Here is a 21,607-nt window from a genome sequence, read left to right on the forward strand (position 1 = left end):
GTAAATGTGTAACAGCAAGGAAGGAAGTAATAATTATATTGTAACAATGGACAGTAAGTAATACACATAAATGCAACAAGCGGTAAGCAGTAATTGGTAAGCAGTATACACCCTGTTATTATTTTTTCTGGGAAATCTATTACACTAAACCTCATCCAACAATCCATTAGTGATTATTATCTTCTAAAATACTAAGATGAAATAGTTGGTAGATGGGAGTGGTGTGGGTGGGACAAGATTCACTATGCCACACAGCACCATGCGTTCTAACACCTCTCTATGTACCTTTTTCTTGTAACACATGCGCAATGTTATTCTCCAATTAATGCCAACCCTTCTCATGTGTGCACCTGCCCAATCTTCCTTTCAGTCATGGTGGAGCTTCGGTTAGTCACTGTCATAATACACTCATGCATGCTCGACTGCAACATTAACCGAGTTTAACTAGTTAAACTCCATTTAATGTTGTTTGTCAGTTTAACCTGGTCAGCAGGGTTTACCCTGTTGCGAGTGGGTAGCTACCATCAACAGATGGTGGTTGTTTTGGTAGGTATGCAGAGTTCCATGGATTCTCCTATTAATTCTCAAATAGGCCCTCTTTTCAATAATTTTACATGACGCATACAGCATGTTTTACTATAAAGGCTTGGAGGTAGGAATGCTTGGAGATTCTACCATTCTCTGAAGCCACAAGAATTTCTGCATGCCAAAGAAAGGCAACCGACTTTCCCTCCAAGCCATAGGAACCGTAAAACCTCTGGGATATTCCCTGCACACCCACCACAAAGAATATCCTTGAATGAAAGTGATTTCCCGGTTGGTGTAAATGTGTGTTGTATCAAACCGAAACATGTTGAACTGTTCTGGAGTGGACCTGCTAGGGATGTGGGTCTGGTTCAATCTAGTTCGATGTTCCCAATAGAAACAGTTGTGACCTTGCAATTCAACTTAGTTCTAATAAAATGTGAAAAACTACAGCTAAAATGGCGAGTGTAATGATGAAATGAGGTGACCATGAGATATTCTTGTAACACATGCGCAATGTTACTCTCCAATTATTGCCAACCCTTCTCATGTGTGTGCCTGCCCAATCTTCTCTCCAGCCATGGTGGAGTTTCGGGTTAGTCACTGTCATAATACACTCACGCATGCGCGACTGCAACATTAACCTAATTTAACTAGTTGAACTCCATTTATCTCAGACCACTTTGCTCCATTGGGTATGAAATATCTTTCTCTAAAATTTAGCATACATTTCAAAAAAAAAAAGAAAAGAAAGAAACGAAAAGAAAAGAAACAGAGAAAACTGACGCAGCAAACAAACAAACACTAGATGCCAGATCATAAAACTTGTATATACATTCTATATAGTACACAACATTCTTTTGTCTGCATGCCAGCACCATATTTCTTTGGCAGCACATGCAACAGTGACATGGCTATTATCATATCATTTCATATCTGTACATAGATTTCACAGACATGATGATTTCTACTGAAGAATTTGCAGAATTTGATGATGTTGGTGAAGCATTTATCGCACTACAAACAAACCTCACTTATATGTTAATGAAACCACATTTTCCATCACTGCGGAGAGCTTGCATAGTACAACAGAAGACACCTAGGGGTGTGAAGCTATCTAAACAACTTGAAACAGAGATACAGTGTGCCCAAAATATTGATATGTTGTTGGATACCCTAGTTGTTTCACCTTACTGGAGTTGGATTGATGTTCGAATGTTACAAGCAATAGTGAGAGCATCTAACATTCCTCAGGCCTTGCAAATTCTAAAAAATTATAAAAGTGCTGTATTTTCACGAAAGCTCATTGATCTGCTACCAAATATTCCTAGCAAAGAAATTAAAGAACTGTATTACACAAAAATTGTCACAAAACTTGAGAAAGATGCTAGCAACATGACGATTGCAGATCTTCTGGAGTTTCAAACTGAATTGGAAACAGTGATCATGGATGTTGGCAAAGGGACATGTGTTCTTGACAATATCAAACCAGGATGTATAGAGGTCCACTGGTACATTCCTACCCATTGTGTGGATAGTGCATATCAGTCAGCATCTACCAGATGTCACATGTTTAATGAAATTCACTTGTTATGGCTTCAGATAGCACACTACCCAGTAATTTATGATCCACTAACAACACATGCTGTTGCTATGCCAACTCCACCTCCTCCAGAGAATGTTGGTAAGTGTTTCATAATATTTGTTTTATCACTTCACTTAAATTTTTTACAGCAACAGTCAAAGGCTTCATTGACCACTACTATGACTTCTTGTCAGTCAACATGGATGCTGAGGTGGTTATGCAGCTGATGATATCCCAGCAACTACTCAGTGAAGATGTTGTTATGGCAGCTCAAAGTAGTTACCACAAGAGCTGTCTGATCTTACAGCAAGTTCGATTGATGGATGGAAAGACACTGGTGTCATTCTGTGAATTGCTTATGGAAAACGAAAGCCAGACAAGGATTGGGGAAACACTGGTTAATGGTAAGCGTACAATTACTAAGACAATTCTTAATGTTTATCTTTAGCACTAGAAACTTCTGCAGTGATAAGGTCTGTTAATACTACTGATGACACTCAACCAGAAGCTCTGCAAGAAGTGGGTGGAGAAGATATGGATACCATCTGCAATACTTTTGAGCCATCCTCCATTGCTACAAAATTTTTGGATACAACAATCCGGGTAAAAGAAATGTTACAGTCCTTTGATCCGAAGATAATTGCTGACAGTTGCAATTCATTGAGAGCTAGTGAACAAGCCAATATCCCATTATTTCCTACTCAGTACACGGAGGTCCTTAGAGGAAGCAAATCTACTCCAACACTGGTACAGAAGCTTGCTCCTTTTACAAATTGGATGGACCATTCTATTCTTACCACAGTAGTTGAAACTTGCAATGTTCCTGAAGCTGTGGCACTTCTCGGTCAGTTTGATGACAGGATAGATACATCACAGCTAGTTACAAAGTATCCCATACCATCACCATCTCATCACATGGTGCCATATGATACCAGTACACACACTGTACTGGCTGTTCAGCTTAACTTGCAACTGCATCAGTTCACCCTCCAGCACATACTAGATGCACGATTGCTGATACAAGAGAAATGTGAAGTTACTCCTCACTGTTTACAACTACTAGCAATAGCAAAGACTAGCCACACAATCATCTACTGGACTATTCCTAATCACGTTGTTGCTCTCATAGCTTTAAATGTTCTGCAGTATCAAAGTTACTTCTACCAAAATGGTATACAGCAGGTGGCAGTATACCCAGGAACAATACTGACCACAGGTAGTGCTCTTATTGTTGGACCGTTTTCCTTCTTTAACAAGGTCAGTTAATGTGATAGAATAACAAATATCATGTTTATTTCTGTTATTGATCACAGTTACCAGTTACTGCAAGTGACAACCTTGCCACACAAGTTTGTCAATTCGAGGTACGTATGTGTAATATGGACATGCATGATTTGTACAAAGCTAATAATTACTCTAAAACACAATATTTACACTCACCAGGAGTGGTGGAGCAGAATAAAGAGTGCATGGAGGGGAGTGCTTTTGCAAATAAACTATGCAGCTAGTTATAGTTATAAAGTGACTGCTCTTACGTTTGTCCTCATTGCTCTCTACTACTGCATGGGTGTTGAGGTGCAGGTAGTACATCAAGACTTTCTTGCTGTGACTAAAATATTTATAATAGGAATCCATAGTGACTGGAATGATTGCAGAGTTGCTTCTTGTACATACCATATGTTATTTGTTATGGAAATTGATTTCATGATGTACAGCTGTACCTAGGACCATTCTTTTGTTTGGTGTGGTATGCACGAGATCATGCACTTATACATTTGAGAATGGTGAAGAAACAAATAATAGGAATTTGGAGTAGAAAGCATTATATCATGCTGTGTGATATGAGGTCATAGACACAATGTTTTTCCTAAGAGTGCTAACAATTATTAGTGATAGTATATTACTATATTATAGAGCACCAAAAAGATGTAAAGTCATAAAACAGTGGCAGGTCTAGGTTGTTTCGACAGAAACTTTTTTAAATTTAGTTCAGTGGAAGTCTTACTAGCTTCATTATTGTTGTATTGACAGTTTGTCATAGCAAACACTGTATTTTAGTCACAAGCATGCATTTGCATGTAACTATAGCTATTAAACCCCAGGAGATTGAATCTTATGGACAAGGGAGCATGTAACTCTGGTAAACAGTGAAAGTCAAACGTGGCTGTCATGTACTATAAAAGTAACTTTGAGAATTCCTTATTAGGACATTATATGGTGACACATGCTTGAGTACGTCACATTAATGGCACAGCAAAGTAAAGCAATAGAAATGAAGTTGAATGGCATGACAGAAGAATAGTAGCACAGGCAGACAGAACAGCTTTTCTACATTTGCTAGTGATCCAGTGGACTATTCCAAGCTGTTCCTTCAACTTGACAGCCTCCCAATCGAAGCAGCTTCACTGCCTTCACACAAAATGATGGAGTAGCAGCCCATTCTGTGTATACCTGTTGTGTGTAAGAACGATGTAACTAATGATATACGTCACAAGATGCCATGTTTGAATTTTGCTCGTAATGGTAGTAGTGCATGGAGTTGCATGCTCCCTTGTCCATAGGATTCAATGTGCTCTTGTAAAACCTCAGTAACACTTTATTTTTAACCTCCCACTACATTCAAAACAATCGAGATTTCTAATTGATCAGTCAAGTAACTACTCTAATAGGACAATCAAAGCTACACTTTAGTCACAGTTTGCCAGTTACCTATAGTATTGTTTAAAAGCATTAGATTGTCAATTTAACTTAGCCTATAATACGATCTCAGAGCTTCTAAAATCTCAAAATTTTCTGGAGAGATTCCCACTTATTTTTCAGCTATGTATATCAACTTTCAGAATCTCTCTTTTAAATATCCTAGATCCGTCACTGTAAAACATAAATTGTAAATAGAATTTACTTTTACAGGAGATTCCCAAAAGGATGAATCAGCTGCAAGTTGAATTGCTGCAATCACAAAGGAAGTTACTCAAAGAGAAACAGAAGTACTTCAATCTTTGGAGCGATCATAAAGAGTTACAAACTCTACATTCAGCAGACAATGTCAAGCCATTGATGGAGACACCACAGCAAGATGAGGATGCTACTTTGGACAAGGTTGAAGAGGTGAAAAGCTCACAGTTGCTTGATGAAGAAACAATGACTGAACTGGCAAAGTTACATTTGATAATGGAAGATGTCATATTTGCACTTGATAAAGTAAAAGTGATCAAGAAATACTGGAGTGATAAGGTGTGTACCTACCCATGTAACAATATGTGGAAAAGTTTGCTTTTACCTTTTAGACACATGTGGCTATTATATGAAGTTTAACCAGTTATATTAAAATTTAGTGACTGTAACTATACAATGGGGTTTTCTTTGATAGTGTGATGTTGACCTGGGCAGGGTGTGAGGTAGGTACTTCCAGTCTAGTGGACACAACTGGTATCACCAACATTCGTGATAATGGAAGGAAAGGGTGGCGATATTTAGAAAAGGGATGATCATTAACTGGAAAATGATTGCTGCGCATGTGTTTGACAAAAGATATGGAGAAAAGTGTCAAAAGTGTGGCAGGTTGTTTGCTACATGTATCTCCATAATTCCCTCCTTTGGTACTAGTGAATTAAGAACCCTAATTAATTCACATTAATTAAGGCAATAACAAAGGTTCAGTAGGAATTCTTAGTTCCTACTGAACCAGGAATAGGTTACTTCTAGGTTCCTTGGTTCCAAAGGTTCAGTAGGAATTTTGGTTCCTACTGAACCAGGAATAGGTTGGTTCTTAAGACAATAACAAAGGGTCTGGACATGGGACTAGCTTACAGCCCAACAAAATAGAATATTTAAAGGAATTTCTCAATTCAGACTTCTGATAGGGGTGTAGGGGAATAAGTGCACCACAGGAAGTCTCATTTGGGAAACTTAGGCAATTCCATTTCTCTGATTATCCATTTTGAGATTAGCTCAAGTGCAGGTGTTTCACCTAGGGGCCTCGCTGCCTGTGGAATTCCTGTGATTTCCACAAATGTTAGAACCCCCAAGAATTCCTACTTCCAAGCTATTCTAGTAAAACATGCAGTATTTAGTAGGGTATAGAAGTGTTGTCTGAACATGTACCTATTATAAGGTTTATAGGAGAATCCGTGAAACCCTACACACCTTACCAAAATAACCACCATCTCTAGACGGTTGCAACTGACTCACAACAGGATGACTGCGGCCTGTGGTCATAATACCAAGGAACTACATTAACAAGGCAGAACTTGCCTTTGTAGATAAGGTCTAACAGTAGGAATAGTATGAATAGCATGAATATAGCCTGAATAGTTAATACTAATAGCATGAATAGTTTCAGATGTCATTGGGTTTCATATTACCTTCCTACAGGCACGTTTCTAAACCGGTTTCTGAAAACCAGTCAGCTTTTTAAAATTGAAGTAATAATTAAAACAGTAAGCAAAATTTAAACGAGGTGATTTACTGGAGAGATCAGGACACATGATAGTGTCATGTAGCCAAGTACAGCAAGTGCGGATACGCGACAGACAAGTGTGTATTTTACAGGAATCAAGAAAATGTTGTTTTGACACAGTTGTTGCTCCATAGTGCCTGAACAGAAATTAACCAGTTTTGCTGCAGACACTCCCTCGGGGTAGGGCACCTTCTATTCCAAATTGGAGCTGAATCCACCGAGCCATCACTGAGATATGCATCTTCAAAGTTCATTTTATTTTCTTTGTATTTTTTCTTAATCTTCTTAAATAATTCTGTTCGCACACTTTAGAAAAGTTGCAATAACTCGTACATGCTTTAGACAATTGACTTAAAACTAGGAGGAGAGTAAGAGTATAATGCAGCACATTTACAGCCTAATTTATATACAGATTGAACTAAGAATGTGTGATTTTGAAAATTACAAAAGCAATGTTGTCATGCCTACAGGGTAATCCGCTTGACGGAATAACTTGAAAATCAGCCTGTACATGAAGCTACTATCGTAGCGCAAACCTTTTGTGGTTTGAAAGTACCATGAGTGCTAGCTAAGGAGATATATAGCAAAACCAAACATGTAATAAGCATGATTGAGATACTCTTATAGAACAGTCACTGAGAAGTAAAAGACGTGTACAAAAAAAACGTGGAAAAGGTTTTTCCAGGGTTCAAACCAGGAACCTCCACACATATCTTTACTATTCTGCCTTTTACTATTCTGCCACTGCTGTCAGTTTCTCACCTCACTTAATATCTACCTTATAAACGAAAGTTCTGGTTTAATGCACTAGAATGATAACTTGTAGATCTATCAGTGAAAATTCTAGGGCATTCTATATGCGTTGTATTGAAGTGCTCAGAAAAAAAAGTGTGTTCTATTATATTAGAGTACTACAAAAATTATGAAAATAACCTACGTAAATCAAGTGTGTCGCGCTGCCAAGCACAGACAGTGTTGGCTGGCGACATACTCATTTTACGGAATCAGAAAATGCTATTTTCATGTAACTGTTGCAGTCTCTTACAGATGAGACCCTTTGATTTGCAACAGCTAATAATGAGGATGGAGCTCATATAGACATTCTGCTTCAGGATTTGGGAGGAGAACATCAGAAGGCATTTTTTGATGTCAAAGTGTTTAATGCTATTAATGCACCTTCATATCGTGGTACTCAAGTATCCTCACTTTATCGACAGATTAAACATGAGAAACAACGGAAGTATGAACAATGTATTAAAGAAATTGAGATGGGTTCTTTTACCCCACTAGTATTTTCAACATTAAGGAGTGATATGGGTCATGCTGCTGCTGTATTTTACAGAAGACTTGCTTTCCTTGTCTCTCTTCAGAAGGAGTTGTCATATAGTTCTGCAGTGTCATAGATGTGCTGTATTCTATGTTATGCTTGTCTATTATGCGTAGAGGAGCTACGTATAGTTCACATCAGGGCTGTCCACTTTGACTAGGAACATTTGGCCTTGCGCTAGCTGAGGGTCAGGTGGCTCCAGCTCATTGATTCAGATTTGATCTTAGTATTTGTCTAGCACCTTTAACATTCTTAGTATTAGGGGTAGTGGCAAGGGTTGCTGGTAACCCCGGGAATAATTAAAAAAAATCTAAGAAATTTTAATGTATCTGTAGCCCCATAGTGCTTGAATGGTATAATTAACCATTTCTGCTGTAGAAACTTCCTCAGGGTAAGGCATCTCCCATTCCTAATTTGAGTCGAATCTGCCCAGCTATTATTGGGGTATACATGCCTTCAAAATTCGTCTTGTTTCGGTTCATCACATAGCCAAGCTGTCTTTGATAATTCCTGTAGTAAAGGAAAGGAATTGTTAAGGCCAACCATAGGCTGACTTTGGAATTTGCAAATACAAAAAGAAGTGATATCCACACAAAAACAGCCAAGCTGTGAAAAAAGTGCGGCATTAAAAAGCCTGGTTGAAAAAAGTTGTGGAATCAAAGGTGGAGGCCAACAAATGGCTGCAATGATGTTAATGCTACTACATTTTAATAATGGCTATGTGTATTGATTTATTAGTATTAACATTATTGTAGCCATTTGTTGGCCACCACCTTTGATTTCACAACTTTTTTCACCAGACCACTCCTTTTTTCACAGCTTGGTTCTTGTGTGGATAGTAACTTCTATTTAGCGATAAGCTACTTCTCTACAGCACGTAACTGCTTCTCCTGAGCCTTAAACATGTTAAGCACCTTTAAAAGTCATTATCAATTGCAACTCTTTAATAATGCATCAAATCTTTCTGTATAGACTTACGAGTAGTAAGATTTAATTTTATCAAGGTGATTTTATTCATATTTAGCTAAAATAGCTGTAATTAAAATCCCTGATGTGTTTTTCTGTCTTTGAGGTGGAAACCATTCAAGTCAGCAAATGTATTTTCTAGAACTGCCCCTGCTTTCCTAGATCATGTGGGATCAAGTTTGGTCCGTCTGGTCTAGAGCCAGGTGTGTATTCTGGGCAAGTGCCTGGTTTCCTGAAAACATGTGTGTATGTATGCATTCTGAGATTAATTTACACAAGTCCGTGGCACCACTTTCCACACTGTAAAAAATGCCAAAAAAATGACAAAAAGCATATGTTTTTCAGCAGAACTGTTAATTGCTGTTTTAACATTCTAGATGTTTTAACGAAAAGTGACTGCTAGTGTAACGACAATTTTTTACTTTAACAAGAAAATGATGTTACAGCAACAAAAATTCCCTGTTGTTATTTTAATAAATGAAGTGTTTGCTGTTTTTTGCAGCAGGGATAACAAGCAGCTGAACAGGCACATCTTAATGGCTGTATACCTCACCCACAGTACAATCTATTTAGTTGGGACTAGTGCTGGCATCCACAAGTTGTGATCTACAGTGAAGGAACAGCAACTGGTTAACTAGGTTTTATTTGTATTGTAACACCTAGTGCTGCACCGATAATCGGTTGAATTATCGGTAACAACCGATATTAGCTAATTTTACAAGTATCGGTATCGGCTACGAAGCGGAAATAATTTGCCGATTAACCGAAACCCACAATCAATCGTTAAATTTACGGCAATGAACAGGTGAAAGTAAAGAAGGTGGTGAATATAGCAGTAAGTGGTTTGCTGTAACTGTTTTGGCTTGTTTGTTTGCACAAGTATGGTTGCAAGGCTATAGTAGGCTGCGTATATTTATCGGCCGCCCACGCAATTAGTTGATCACTCTTCACAAAGGGTCTGTGGTCCCACTAAAAACACTGTTTGATAAGCTGGCTTAGCTGTTTTCTAACTACTTAGCTTCCTTTTCCATGAAAGGAGATAGTAGCAAAACTGTACAAAACATTGTAAAAGTCGGCCGCCCATGCAATTAATTACATTATCATTACAAATGCAGTTTATACACATAAACTTTAGGTGATTTTCTGCTTCTCCTCCTCTGTTCTGAAGAATTGAAGAATACCGGTAAATATCGGCATATCGGTTACAGGAATAGGCAAATAATCGGTATCGGCAAATGTGAAAAAATGCATATCGGTGCAACACTAGTAACACCACAGCAGCAACTGCATCGCAAGCCATGCATATGTTCTCTAGGTACATGTGTATTGTAGCTAACTGAGCTCAAAGTCATGCTTATAATATATATTACATGCAAACCACAGGCTGCATGCATCACACGTGGGACGGTGCTGCTTTCACACATGTAAGCACATGTACGCAAGACCAAAAACAGTGTGTACATGTTGTACTTCACACTTGTGGCAATCGCACAACACGTGTGCACTGTGAAGCTACATTTGAGCAGAACTGTACATGAGTGCCAGTAATAACTGCCAATTCACCATATTAAAGGAGCCATAGACTAGGATTAGGATCTCAAATAGGGTCTACTATATTGTAAATTACAATATAATGTGTTAAATATAAAAATTCAATTTAATGTATCACATGACTACCATGCTAGCTATACCGTATAAGCAGAAATTTGGTGAGTAGAATATTTGATGTATGTTCAATAATTTGCATTTGGTGATAGTTTAATTTGATGAAATGCATGATAAATGCATGATGTAGCTAGCTACATGGCTTCTCTTTACAAAGATGTATAAACACTTACGCTGTTACCTAAGTACCGGCCTGCATATTGGAAAGAGTCTTTGCAATATCACCATACTTGACGAGCTTGCTATAAATACAGTAACTTGCTTCCTGGTTGATTTCGTGCCTGTACAATCGGTTAAAATAATGAGAAACACTATAATAAAATAATCCCTGTAATAAAATGGTGAGATATTAATTTGGCAATTATGTATAAGAGTCCACCAAATCGTTGATTTTAATTCAACGCCAAAATTTCTGCTTATACTGTATACGCCTATACAGGCATTAGTATATTAAAAATTCTAAATTTTTAAATGAAGTTGGGATCCAAGCGATAAAAAGTAGTGAAACAAGAGATGAACAATGGTAGTTATTACAGCATAGCTCAGTGGGAATCCCTACTTTGGCAATGAACACAAAATAATTGTTGTACCATGCCAAAGTAGGGATTTCCCACTGAGCTATGCTGTAATAACTACCATTGTTCATCTCTTGTTTCACTACATTTTATCGCTTGGATCCCTACTTCATTTTTAAATTCATAATTTTTAATATACTAGTTTGTTTAGTTTTTGTTAAAGCATTCAGCTAGCTATAAACGTGTGACTGTTCTATTAGGGTGACTGCTGTATTAGAGTATCTCGAGTCAGCCTGCAAAAGATGTGTGCTTGCCCAAAAAGGGTGTAGTTTCGATTGATTATTAGACTAGAGTATCTCGAATCAGCCTATCAACTTGAAGGTGTGTGGTCACAAATACAGCTAGCGTAAAAGGGGCGTGGTCTTGATTGATAGATCAATATGCGTAGAATAAAGAATGGGCGTGATCTTGTGACCTATTGTGGAGTACTGGTACCTCCGTACAGTAGCGTACTCTAAGCACCTTAAATAATTTTGTGGCGTCTATTATGCTGCTTAAAGAAAGTGTTGATATGGAAAATTAATGCCTCGATATGGTTTCGTTGGATGAAGAAGAAGACAAGCAGCCTGACTGAAGATAAAAGAAAAGACAAGGCGCACAGGGTGTACACTTGTCGGAACCCCAAAAGGCACATCTCACCGGTGAGTTTGTTGTTGTAGCATAAAATGGTGACCGTGCACTGCTTCGTTTAGGCTCTAGGCTTGCGACTGTGGTCAGTGAGTGAGGCAGTGATACTAAAATTGGAGTTTTTGGCGATTTAAAAAATTTTAATATCCGACCATGTGTAAGTGTTTTGTTGTATTTAATGCTGTTTTATGTATTATATGGACTAGTACTATTCCGTAAAGGTGGTTTTTGCCACATACAATGTCTGTAGGATGATTTTCAAAGGCAGAATTTTGGGCGACATGCGAAACATTCACCACGATCCCTACTTAAACGGTACGACCATACCGTTTGATATAGTCCAAAGATTGTATCCTTGAATTCATGTCTTGAGAATTGGATCATTAACATGAGCTCCATTGAAATGGCTGTGCTAGTAGTTTATCTAACGTAATAACACGTGTAGCTACACATAAGAAATAGTTTAAGCACACTTATGTATAATGGATATAGGTAGTTGGACAAATCCATTACTATTGTATATAGCTTGTCAGCCTACCACGTGTACACAAGTGGTGCAGTCATGCTACATGTACCATGAAGTCACCTAACTTCAAAGGCAAATTTCAGGGTACATTTAAAATAAACCATGTTACATTTGATGTACCATAGCCAAGAATAATTGTGATTTTACAAATCGCAGATCAGGAAAAATCAAACTAACACCTTCAGTGGATAGCTACACTACCATACTATTGGTTTTGACCCTCAGAATTATACAAACTACTCGAGGCACTGGTTTTAAGAGATGTCTTTTCTGGGGTGTGGCAAGTGTGAATGACCTGAGAGATGCAGTGGTGTACTGGTGGATGGCTTGATATAGTTAGCCAAACATTTTCTGTGTTGATTTTGCTGCATATCAGTGACTAAGAAGCCAGCACAGCCCTGTAATGTTAGTGTGTGGACTTTAGTCATGGTCTGCCTCTATTTTGAAGTCTATCTCTAGCCCATCTGGCCATCCATCTCTTTGTGAGCACTCATGATACCATTTTACTCATCCAACTGTTCAGATTTTCTCATATTATTTGGCGGGAAACTTTACACACAGCTACAAGCACTGGAAGTGGTCTGAAAGGTAATACATCTCTTGTGATAATTTATACGTATGCTCACTATCCTTGGGAAATTTTAATGGGTTAAATTATTTATGTTCTCATGTGCAATTTGGATCATTTTGTTTCCAAAACCCTGTCACATATAACCATCTGGCTATATTAAGGAGCCAAGCACACAAGAACATCCTTCAGAATTACTCCATGACCAGTGCTAGCTGCCATACACAAACCAGACATCTTTTCACTGCTCCAGAATCCTTGGTAGGTTATGTGATGGTCCAGAACTAATTTACATGTGGCCAAATTTTACAAAACTAATTCAAATCTCACATCAAGCAAATCTAATTAACATACCTATGTAGGATAGCTACACTACCAGTCTATTGGTTTGACCCTCAAACTACTTGAAGCTAATTTTACAAATGCATTTTCTCTATAGTGTGGCCAAATGGCAGTTTTTGGCCTTGTGTAGGACCTGGCTTGACAAGAATCAATGGTGTACTGGTGGATGGCCTGATATAGTTTGCCAATCATTTTCTGTGTTGATTTTGCTGTGTATCAACCAATAAGAACTCAGCACAGCCCTGTAATCTTGTGTCTGGACTTTAATCATGGTCTGCCTCCGTCTATCTCTTGCTCACTCCACCTGCGGCCCTTTTGTGAGCACTCATGATACTCATCCAACTGCTCAGATTTTCTATCTTATTTGGTGAGAAAAGCAGCTACAAGTACTGAAGGTGGTCTGAAACATAATAAATCGATGTATCTCTTACTTTGATTTCATACACATGCTCACTATCCTTGGAAAATTATTATGGGTTGAATTCTTTAACCAATTATCTTGAAACTTCTCATGTGCAAATTGGATCATTTTTCCAAAATCCAGTCACACTTGTTAGTTTACACTGATTTTCTAATGTAGGATTGCTTGTAACAATTACTTGTGGGTTTAAATTACATTATGATGAGCATTCTCCAGCACTTGTACAGTAAAGAAAAACTAACAGTACAATAAAACATTTGATACTTTCAAAAACCAGGCATTCATGTAGTTAATTTAAAGCGAAATAGGGTACTAATCAACTATTTAGATTTTTACAAATACTATGCAATTAACCATTTTTAAACCTATGGCTACCTGCAAATTTGTTATTGTAATTGGATGTTTCCATAATTCACTAATTATTTTGTAATTATTTAATTGTGCTGCTATGCACTGTTGAGGAAGCATAACTTGAATAAAGCACTGTGAACTATAAAATTAATTGTGTGCACAAGCGTCTTCTCAGCTGTTTTATAGTTTGTCTATCATGCTGTCTCACACAAATTCTTTTAAGGAAGCCTCAAAGCTGCCCTCCGTTTTTGGTAGGGTAAATATGGGACATGCAAGGGATATGTGCTATCTTTGGTAGCCTACAAGGCCAGCAATGTTGCTTTTCAGTTCTGAAACTACTGTAAAATGCAAAGGGAAAGTTGACAAAGTCTGTAGAGAGTCACCACACCCTTGTATTTCAGACTACTGAGAAATAACCACTTAGAGCAAAATTTACCTGTGTGGTAGTTAAATACAGACTTCATTTAGCTTTCAATTCTTACATGTTGGCTGCTTTTGCCTTTTAATGGGATTGCTCACGTGGGTGAATACGGACTAACATACGTAGATAAGTAGATAGCACGTACATTTCTACGAAAACAAATTTAGTAAACCAGGCACATACCCACAGCCGGCTATAAGCATGCACCTGGTTTAAAAGACCTAACAATATCATCTAACAGCATACTGTATTTACTTGCCACACCTTCAAAGCATTGATGAATCACTAGGCAATTTCTGGTCTAAAAAAGCACTGTTACTTTCCTTTTGGAACGACTTGGTCAAGAGTCTTTACATGATATCTGTTGTTTTCAGGGATATTTTCATAGTGCTAGACAACTTTGTTATCTAGGTTTATTGAGTTGAATCCACCTCGGCGATTTGTAGAGTCGAACTCACTGTACACATATAACATTTGCTCCACACACACCATCAACATTCTTGTATTCTTTCTAAAGTTGCAAGAGCTTAAAGTGTGTTGCTCCTTTCACCCTTACACATACAAAGAACTTTTGAGGAATGCATGTTTACACAATATGGGCACACATGGCAACGTTGGGTGGGGTAACTTAATTCTTTTAGCCTAAAACGATCAAAAGTCTGTTCACTAGGCTACCTGGAGAAGGTTAAATGATCACTGTAACTGTGGTGGCTTACTTGTTATGAAGCGATGAACAACAACAGGTCGTGTCTCCGTGTTTCAAAATTCCTGCCAACGTCTTTAATTTCAATTGTGGGCACGGGTTTCCTCATGTAAGTTATATATGGCCTGATAGAAAATTTAAGGGCAAATCAAATGGAACTGACTGCAAATTGATAGGAGTAACCACCACCAAGTTATATATCTATATTATAAGAGTGAAAAGCCATCTGTCTGTCTGTCTGTCTGCATTCCATTTGATGTCACGCATTGTACTCTCGAACCGCTGCACGTTTGGAAGCATCTTTGGCGTCACAGAAGCGCTGATTATTGAGCTCAACAATGACGCTTTCGAAAAGTTTGTGCAAGCTATCGTTAGTCGTCTAGAGGCCGTTGAAGGCAGGTGTGTAGACTAAAATTCGCTTGAATTCTTTCTATAAACCGCATGCAAACCGCAAGTAAACACCTATCTCAGTCCATTTGTACAAGTCTTTATAAGACAAAATATTGCTGTAACAATGTGGTGAAGTAGATAGGTTAATGGTTTAGGTGCCTGTCTTACACGCGCGAGGTTGTGGCTTCGAGTCCAGCTGGTGTTAATTTTTTTTTCGTTTTGGGCACCTTTTCAGTACACCTTTTTTCGCACTGTACTGCATGTGTTTTTGCCAACTGTACACACGTGATATTTCTAATTCAAATTCATTTGATGTGCTGTGTAAGCATGCCCGAGCATGCCGCCTAAGCGAAAACGATCGTCTACTTTTTGTGCGTTTCAAGCAAAGAGACGCAAGCAGAACCAAAGATTGGATCCAGAGAAGAGACGGGAAGAAGCAGAACGACAAATACTGCGCCGCCAGGAGGCTTCAACTGGAGCTACCACCTCATCCAGTGCTAGGTGTGAACTGGACTCACAACAGAGACGACGACAACGTGACGCAGAAGCCCATCGTGTGGCCCGCCAGGACGAAGAAAGAAGATCACAGGAACGGATCCACGATGCAGCTGCCCGTCGACTTGCGTGTGCGGACCCGGCCACCAGAGAAGAAGAACAACAGCGTGATACAGCTGCCCGTCGACTTGCGCGTGCGGACCTGGCCACCAGAGAAGAACAGCAGCGTGAAACAGCTGCCCGTCGACTTGCGCGTGAAGACCCAGTAACAAGGAGGGAGGAGCAACAACAAGATACAGCTTCCCATCAACAAGCTCGAGCTGATCCACTCTACAGAGCTCTGGAACAGCAGGCTAACACAGCACGCAGACAACAGGTACGTGCAAGCACACACCCAAGCTTTAGGGGGCTTAACTATCAGCCACACAACTTCTTCAACACTACAGATGTAGGCACACTTAGTGTAGAATGCACACACTGCGGCGCATTAAAATTTCCCCAGGAGACCGAATCCCTTTGTTGCTTGAAGGGTAATGTCCAGTTAGAGGCATTTCCACAGCCCCAGTCATTCTTGAGACACCTGTATGAAGGTACAAACACAGCAGGTAAACATTTTCTAGCTAGCATACGTAAGTATAATAGTGCATTTCAAATGACAAGCTTTGGCTGTAACGAGATAACTATGGCTGGCTTCAATCCTTCTTTTAGAGTACAGGGTCAAGTCTATCATCGTATAGGTAGTTTAGTTCCATCAACAGGTGAGTCTCCTAAATTTTCCCAAATTTATTTTATCGACAACCAGCAAACTGAAGTAGCTACAAGATGTGGGATAGTTGATGGGTTAAGGCTTGACATAGTTAGGGGTATTACTGAGCTTTTGCATGACGATAATCACTATGTTCAACTTATTAAGGTAGCTAAAGAAATATTTGAGCAGCATGATGAGCCAGCAAATATTAGGGTAGTGATTAATGAGAACAAACGGCCTGTAGGAGAGCATGCTAGGAGGTACAATAGCCTGATGTGTGATGAGGTAGGAGTGCTAATGCCTAATGATAATGTAAATAATAGGGACATAGTTTTGCACTATAGGGATGGGTCTTTGCAGTGCATTTCTGAACTTCATAGGGGGTATGATCCTTTACAGTATCCTTTACTCTTTTCTTATGGCACCGATGGATGGCACATCAACCTGAAATTGGCTAATGGTAGGAAATTGACAGCCATGGTGTATTACCGCTACCACATCATGGTCAGGCAGCAAGTGCCTGTATTGCTTAAGGCTAAAAGGCTTTTCCAGCAAATCCTGGTTGACGCCTACTGTAAGATTGAAACTGAGCGCTTACAGTTTCTCAGGCGTGAGCAAAAGGCACTACGTGCTGATTGCTACCAGGATTTGCGGGATGCAATGGTAGATGGGGATGGTGACCCCAGGAATGTTGGTCGTAGGGTGATCCTACCGTCGCCATTTACTGGTGGACCACGCTACATGCATGAGCGTCAGCAGGATGAAATGACCTACGTTAGGAAGTATGGCCACCCCGACCTCTTTATCACCATGACCACCAATCCTAATTGGCCAGAGATTGGGAACAATCTACTACCAGGTCAAGAGCCTCTGGACCGTCCAGACTTAGTGGCCCATGTGTTTAGGCTTAAGGTGAAGAAATTGTTAGAGATGCTCACAAAGGAGATGATTTTTGGGAAACCACGGGCTTGGCTCTACTCAACAGAATGGCAAAAGCGCGGTTTGCGACATTGCCATTTGCTGCAATGGCTTATTCCAGAGCACAAGATCACTCCAGATAAGATTGATGATGTCATCTGTGCTGAGATCCCTGATCCAATGGTTGATCCTGAGCTGCATCAGATCGTGATTTCCAACATGGTACATGGGCCCTGTAGGAGCATCAACCCTGACTCACCTTGCATGGAAGATGGCCGCTGCAGTAAGAGCTACCCAAAGCAGTTCAAGGCTGATACCCAACTACGTGCAGACAGTTATCCACTGTACAGGAGGAGGAGCCCTGAGGATGGTGGACAAGTGGCTACCATTAATATGAGGGTGATGGGTTCTCACGTTACTCAAGAGATTGACAACAAGTGGATTGTGCCTTACAACAAACTTCTGCTTCGTTCTTTAAACTGTCACTGTAATGTCGAGCTTTGCGTGTCCATCAAATCCATCAAGTATGTACTGAAATACGTACACAAGGGTTGTGATCAGGCAACCTTTGCTCTGAGGTCTGATCAGGTGGATGAGATCTCAGACTTCCAGAATGCACGCTACATCAGCAGCAGCGAGGCTGCCGGAGAATACTGGAGTTCCCCATACATGAAAGGTTCCCTCCTGTTGAACAGCTTGCTGTTCACTTGGAGAATGGCCAACAAGTGTATTTCACTGAGGAGACTGCAAGAGAACAGGCTTCTGGTGACCATCCGAAGACTACGTTGACAGAGTTCTTTGTCCTCTGTCAATCTGATGATTTCGCCAGGACTCTGTTGTATGAAGAAGTGCCTCAGTACTACACATGGAGCAGGAAGACTTGGAACAGGAGAAAACAGGGAAAGGATGTCGCTGACCATCCTGGAGTTAAGGAGGCTCAGGTTATAGGCAGAGTCTACACCATCAGTCCACGTCAGGGAGAATGCTTCTACCTTCGATTGCTGCTTCATCATGTTAGGGGACCCCAGTCTTTTGCTGACTTGAGAACTGTTGAAGGTGACCTCTGTAGTTCCTTTAGGGATGCATGTTTGAGGTTACGTCTTCTTGAGGATGATAATCAGTACCACTTGGCTATGGAAGAGGCATCAGTCAGCAACTCACCTGCAAGTCTTCACACCCTGTTTGCAGTGATCCTTAATTGGTGTGAACCATCCAACCCTCTGGAGATTTACGAGAACCACAAGGAAGCAATGGCAGAGGACTTCTTGCACCAGCAACGTACTCAACATAGGGATGATGACTTGGAGTTCAATGATGACATCTTCAATGTGGCTCTCAATGACTTGCAGGAAAAAGTTATTTCCATGGGAGGTAGGGAACTGTCTGAGTATGGGCTACCCCAGCCTCAGGCAGTGGATAGCGATAGGTTTGCACGTGTGTACCGTAGGGAGATTGACTATAATCCTGAAGAGCAACAGGCATACGTAAATCGTAATGTTCCATTGCTTACTGCTGACCAGCAAGATGTCTATGACACCTTTTGCTCCATGATAGATAGAGACGAGGGAGGCATGTTATTCTTGGATGCCCCTGGTGGAACTGGCAAAACTTTCTTGATCAATCTTATTCTAGCTAAACTTAGGTCTGTAGGTGACATAGCATTAGCTACTGCTTCTAGCGGAATAGCTGCTACTCTCTTGACTGGAGGACGTACCTTGCATAGCACCTTTAAGATCCCTTTGGACTTGCATGCATCGGACATCCCCATGTGCAACATCAAGAAAGGAACTGCACTATGTAGGGTGATCATAGAGGCTAAAGCCATAGTAGTCGACGAAGCCCCCATGACCAACAGAGGTGCTTTTGAAGCTTTGGACCGTACCCTGAGGGATCTGACAGGGAATGATAATCCAATGGGAGGCAAGTGCATGCTACTGTGTGGTGACTTCAGGCAGATTCTACCTGTCATTCAAGGTGGCACTAGAGGTAACATTGTTGATGCTTGCCTCAAGCGATCTCATCTGTGGGACAGTGTGGTGGTTAAACAACTACACACTAACATGAGAGTGCACCTGTGTGGGGATGTGGCAGCTGGACAATTCGCTGAAGAACTATTGGCCATTGGAGATGGGAAGTTTCCTATTGACACTCTACCTGATGTTGTCCAGCTACCTGACACCATGGGAACCTTTGTGGATAGCAAGGAGGAACTGGTTTCCAGGGTATATGCAGATTTGCTCTCTAACTTTAGCGACTTGGCTTGGCTTTCTGAACGCTGCATTCTTGCTCCTCTTAACAAGACCACTCATTCCATCAACATGACTCTGGTGGAGCAGTTACCTGGTGACTGCTGTGACTACAGGTCCTTGGACACCATACCTGATGAATCTCAGGCTGTTCACTTTCCAACAGAATTCTTGAACTCTTTAGAGGTATCTGGACTACCTCAGCATCTTCTCTTACATAAAGTAGGCGCTCCTATTATTATTCTACGCTCTCTAGATCCTCCAAGGGTTACTAATGGCACTAGGTGTGTAGTTACTAAACTGTCGGCTAACACAGTAGAGGCCAAGATTTCTCACGGTAGATATGCAGGACACGATATTATAATACCACGCATTCCTCTCATTCCGAGTAACTCGGTTTTGCCTTTTGAATTTAGACGGCTTCAATTTCCAATTGCACTTTGCTTTGCCATGACCATTAACAAAAGCCAGGGCCAAACTTTTAAGGCTGTAGGATTAGATTTGACGGACGAAAGCTTCACACACGGCATGCTTTATGTGGCACTATCTAGGGTAGGTTCAGCAGATAGATTGACACTTTTAGTTAGAGGGGATTGCAAAACACGTAATGTAGTCTATAGTGAGGTTTTTAGATAGGCAAACACATGCACTTTAGTTAGGTTTGTCTGCTGCTACTGCTGCTTTGTGATATTGTGGATCAGCACCTGTGGATGGTGGTAAGGAAGGTATTATGGTAAAAAAATGTATCAGATGGTTGCTTTGTATATTTATGTATGTGTGAAACTATTTATCTTTTCTATTCTTTTGTCTTTATGCATATCCTGGATGGTTTGCTCAGAGGAGGGATGACTGCAGCTACACAGTGAAATGACACGGTCCCGTGGCAGACTGTTCTTCACAACGTGCCCCACGTTGTGAAAATGGGAGCTATTTATAGACTTTGCAGCAATGATTTGAACTCTTTCTACACATGCATACAAAGCAGAGTGGAGCATTTTTCGGTTTTTCCTGTGCAGCAAAACAAAAGAAAAGGCTGGCAGGTTTTTTCCATGAGCTGTCTTGGGCTGGATGACTCAAAATTTTTTGTTTTCATTTATTATTATTTCTTGCTAGCCCCCACTCTGTGCCCATGCTGTTATATTTTATAAAGCCGTTATATTTGTCATAACAGAATTGTTGTAGTGCAGATTACAGTAATTCATGGTATGTTTGGTTGATGGTAGAATCTGAGCAACTTAAGTCACAAAATATTCCAATAAGAGTGCACTTCTCCACAATTATTGCATTCATGCAATCCTTACACCACATTGTTTCCTTAGTCTTTTATAAAGTATCTATAATAGTATATTACCAACTGTAATTTCATTTAATTTCCATGTCATTGTACATACTGCCCTGCACGATAGGGCAGGTACTACAGCTAGTCATTTTATAAAGGTAAGTAAAGGGTTTGCATGTTTCCTTGCCAAAAAAGTTATTTACACAGCTAATTTTGGACTCACTCTTTAGCATTAGGGAAAAAACCCTTGGTATTATTTTGACTTATTATCCTTGTTACATCACAAGTAGAATGACGTATATTACATAGCCATAGGATGAATGCTTACAGTGCTTTGTGCAAGCACACGTGTATGGGCCAGTTTTCTAGCCTATGCCAGTTTAAGGGTTAAACAAAAGTGGAAGCATAATGTCCACCATTTATTGTCCATGTTTCCACTAGCAACTTGCACTTGTGTTGCTCTTGATGTC

General features: G+C 39.9%; 1 protein-coding gene across 1 annotated transcript in view; it reads left to right on the forward strand.

Moving 5' to 3' along the window:
* LOC136256336 (uncharacterized) overlaps positions 1–21,607 on the forward strand; it is a 78,912-nt gene that overhangs the window by 23,876 nt on the left and 33,429 nt on the right. The window contains exons 4-8 of the mRNA XM_066049269.1: positions 1,472–2,209; positions 2,260–2,514; positions 2,559–3,367; positions 3,424–3,474; positions 5,021–5,344. Of these exons, the coding sequence (XP_065905341.1) occupies positions 1,472–2,209; positions 2,260–2,514; positions 2,559–3,367; positions 3,424–3,474; positions 5,021–5,344 (2,177 nt within the window). The remainder of the gene's footprint in view (positions 1–1,471; positions 2,210–2,259; positions 2,515–2,558; positions 3,368–3,423; positions 3,475–5,020; positions 5,345–21,607) is intronic.

This window comes from Dysidea avara, chromosome 5, assembly GCF_963678975.1.
Source record: "Dysidea avara chromosome 5, odDysAvar1.4, whole genome shotgun sequence".
In the NCBI taxonomy this organism is placed as follows: Eukaryota; Metazoa; Porifera; class Demospongiae; order Dictyoceratida; family Dysideidae; genus Dysidea; species Dysidea avara.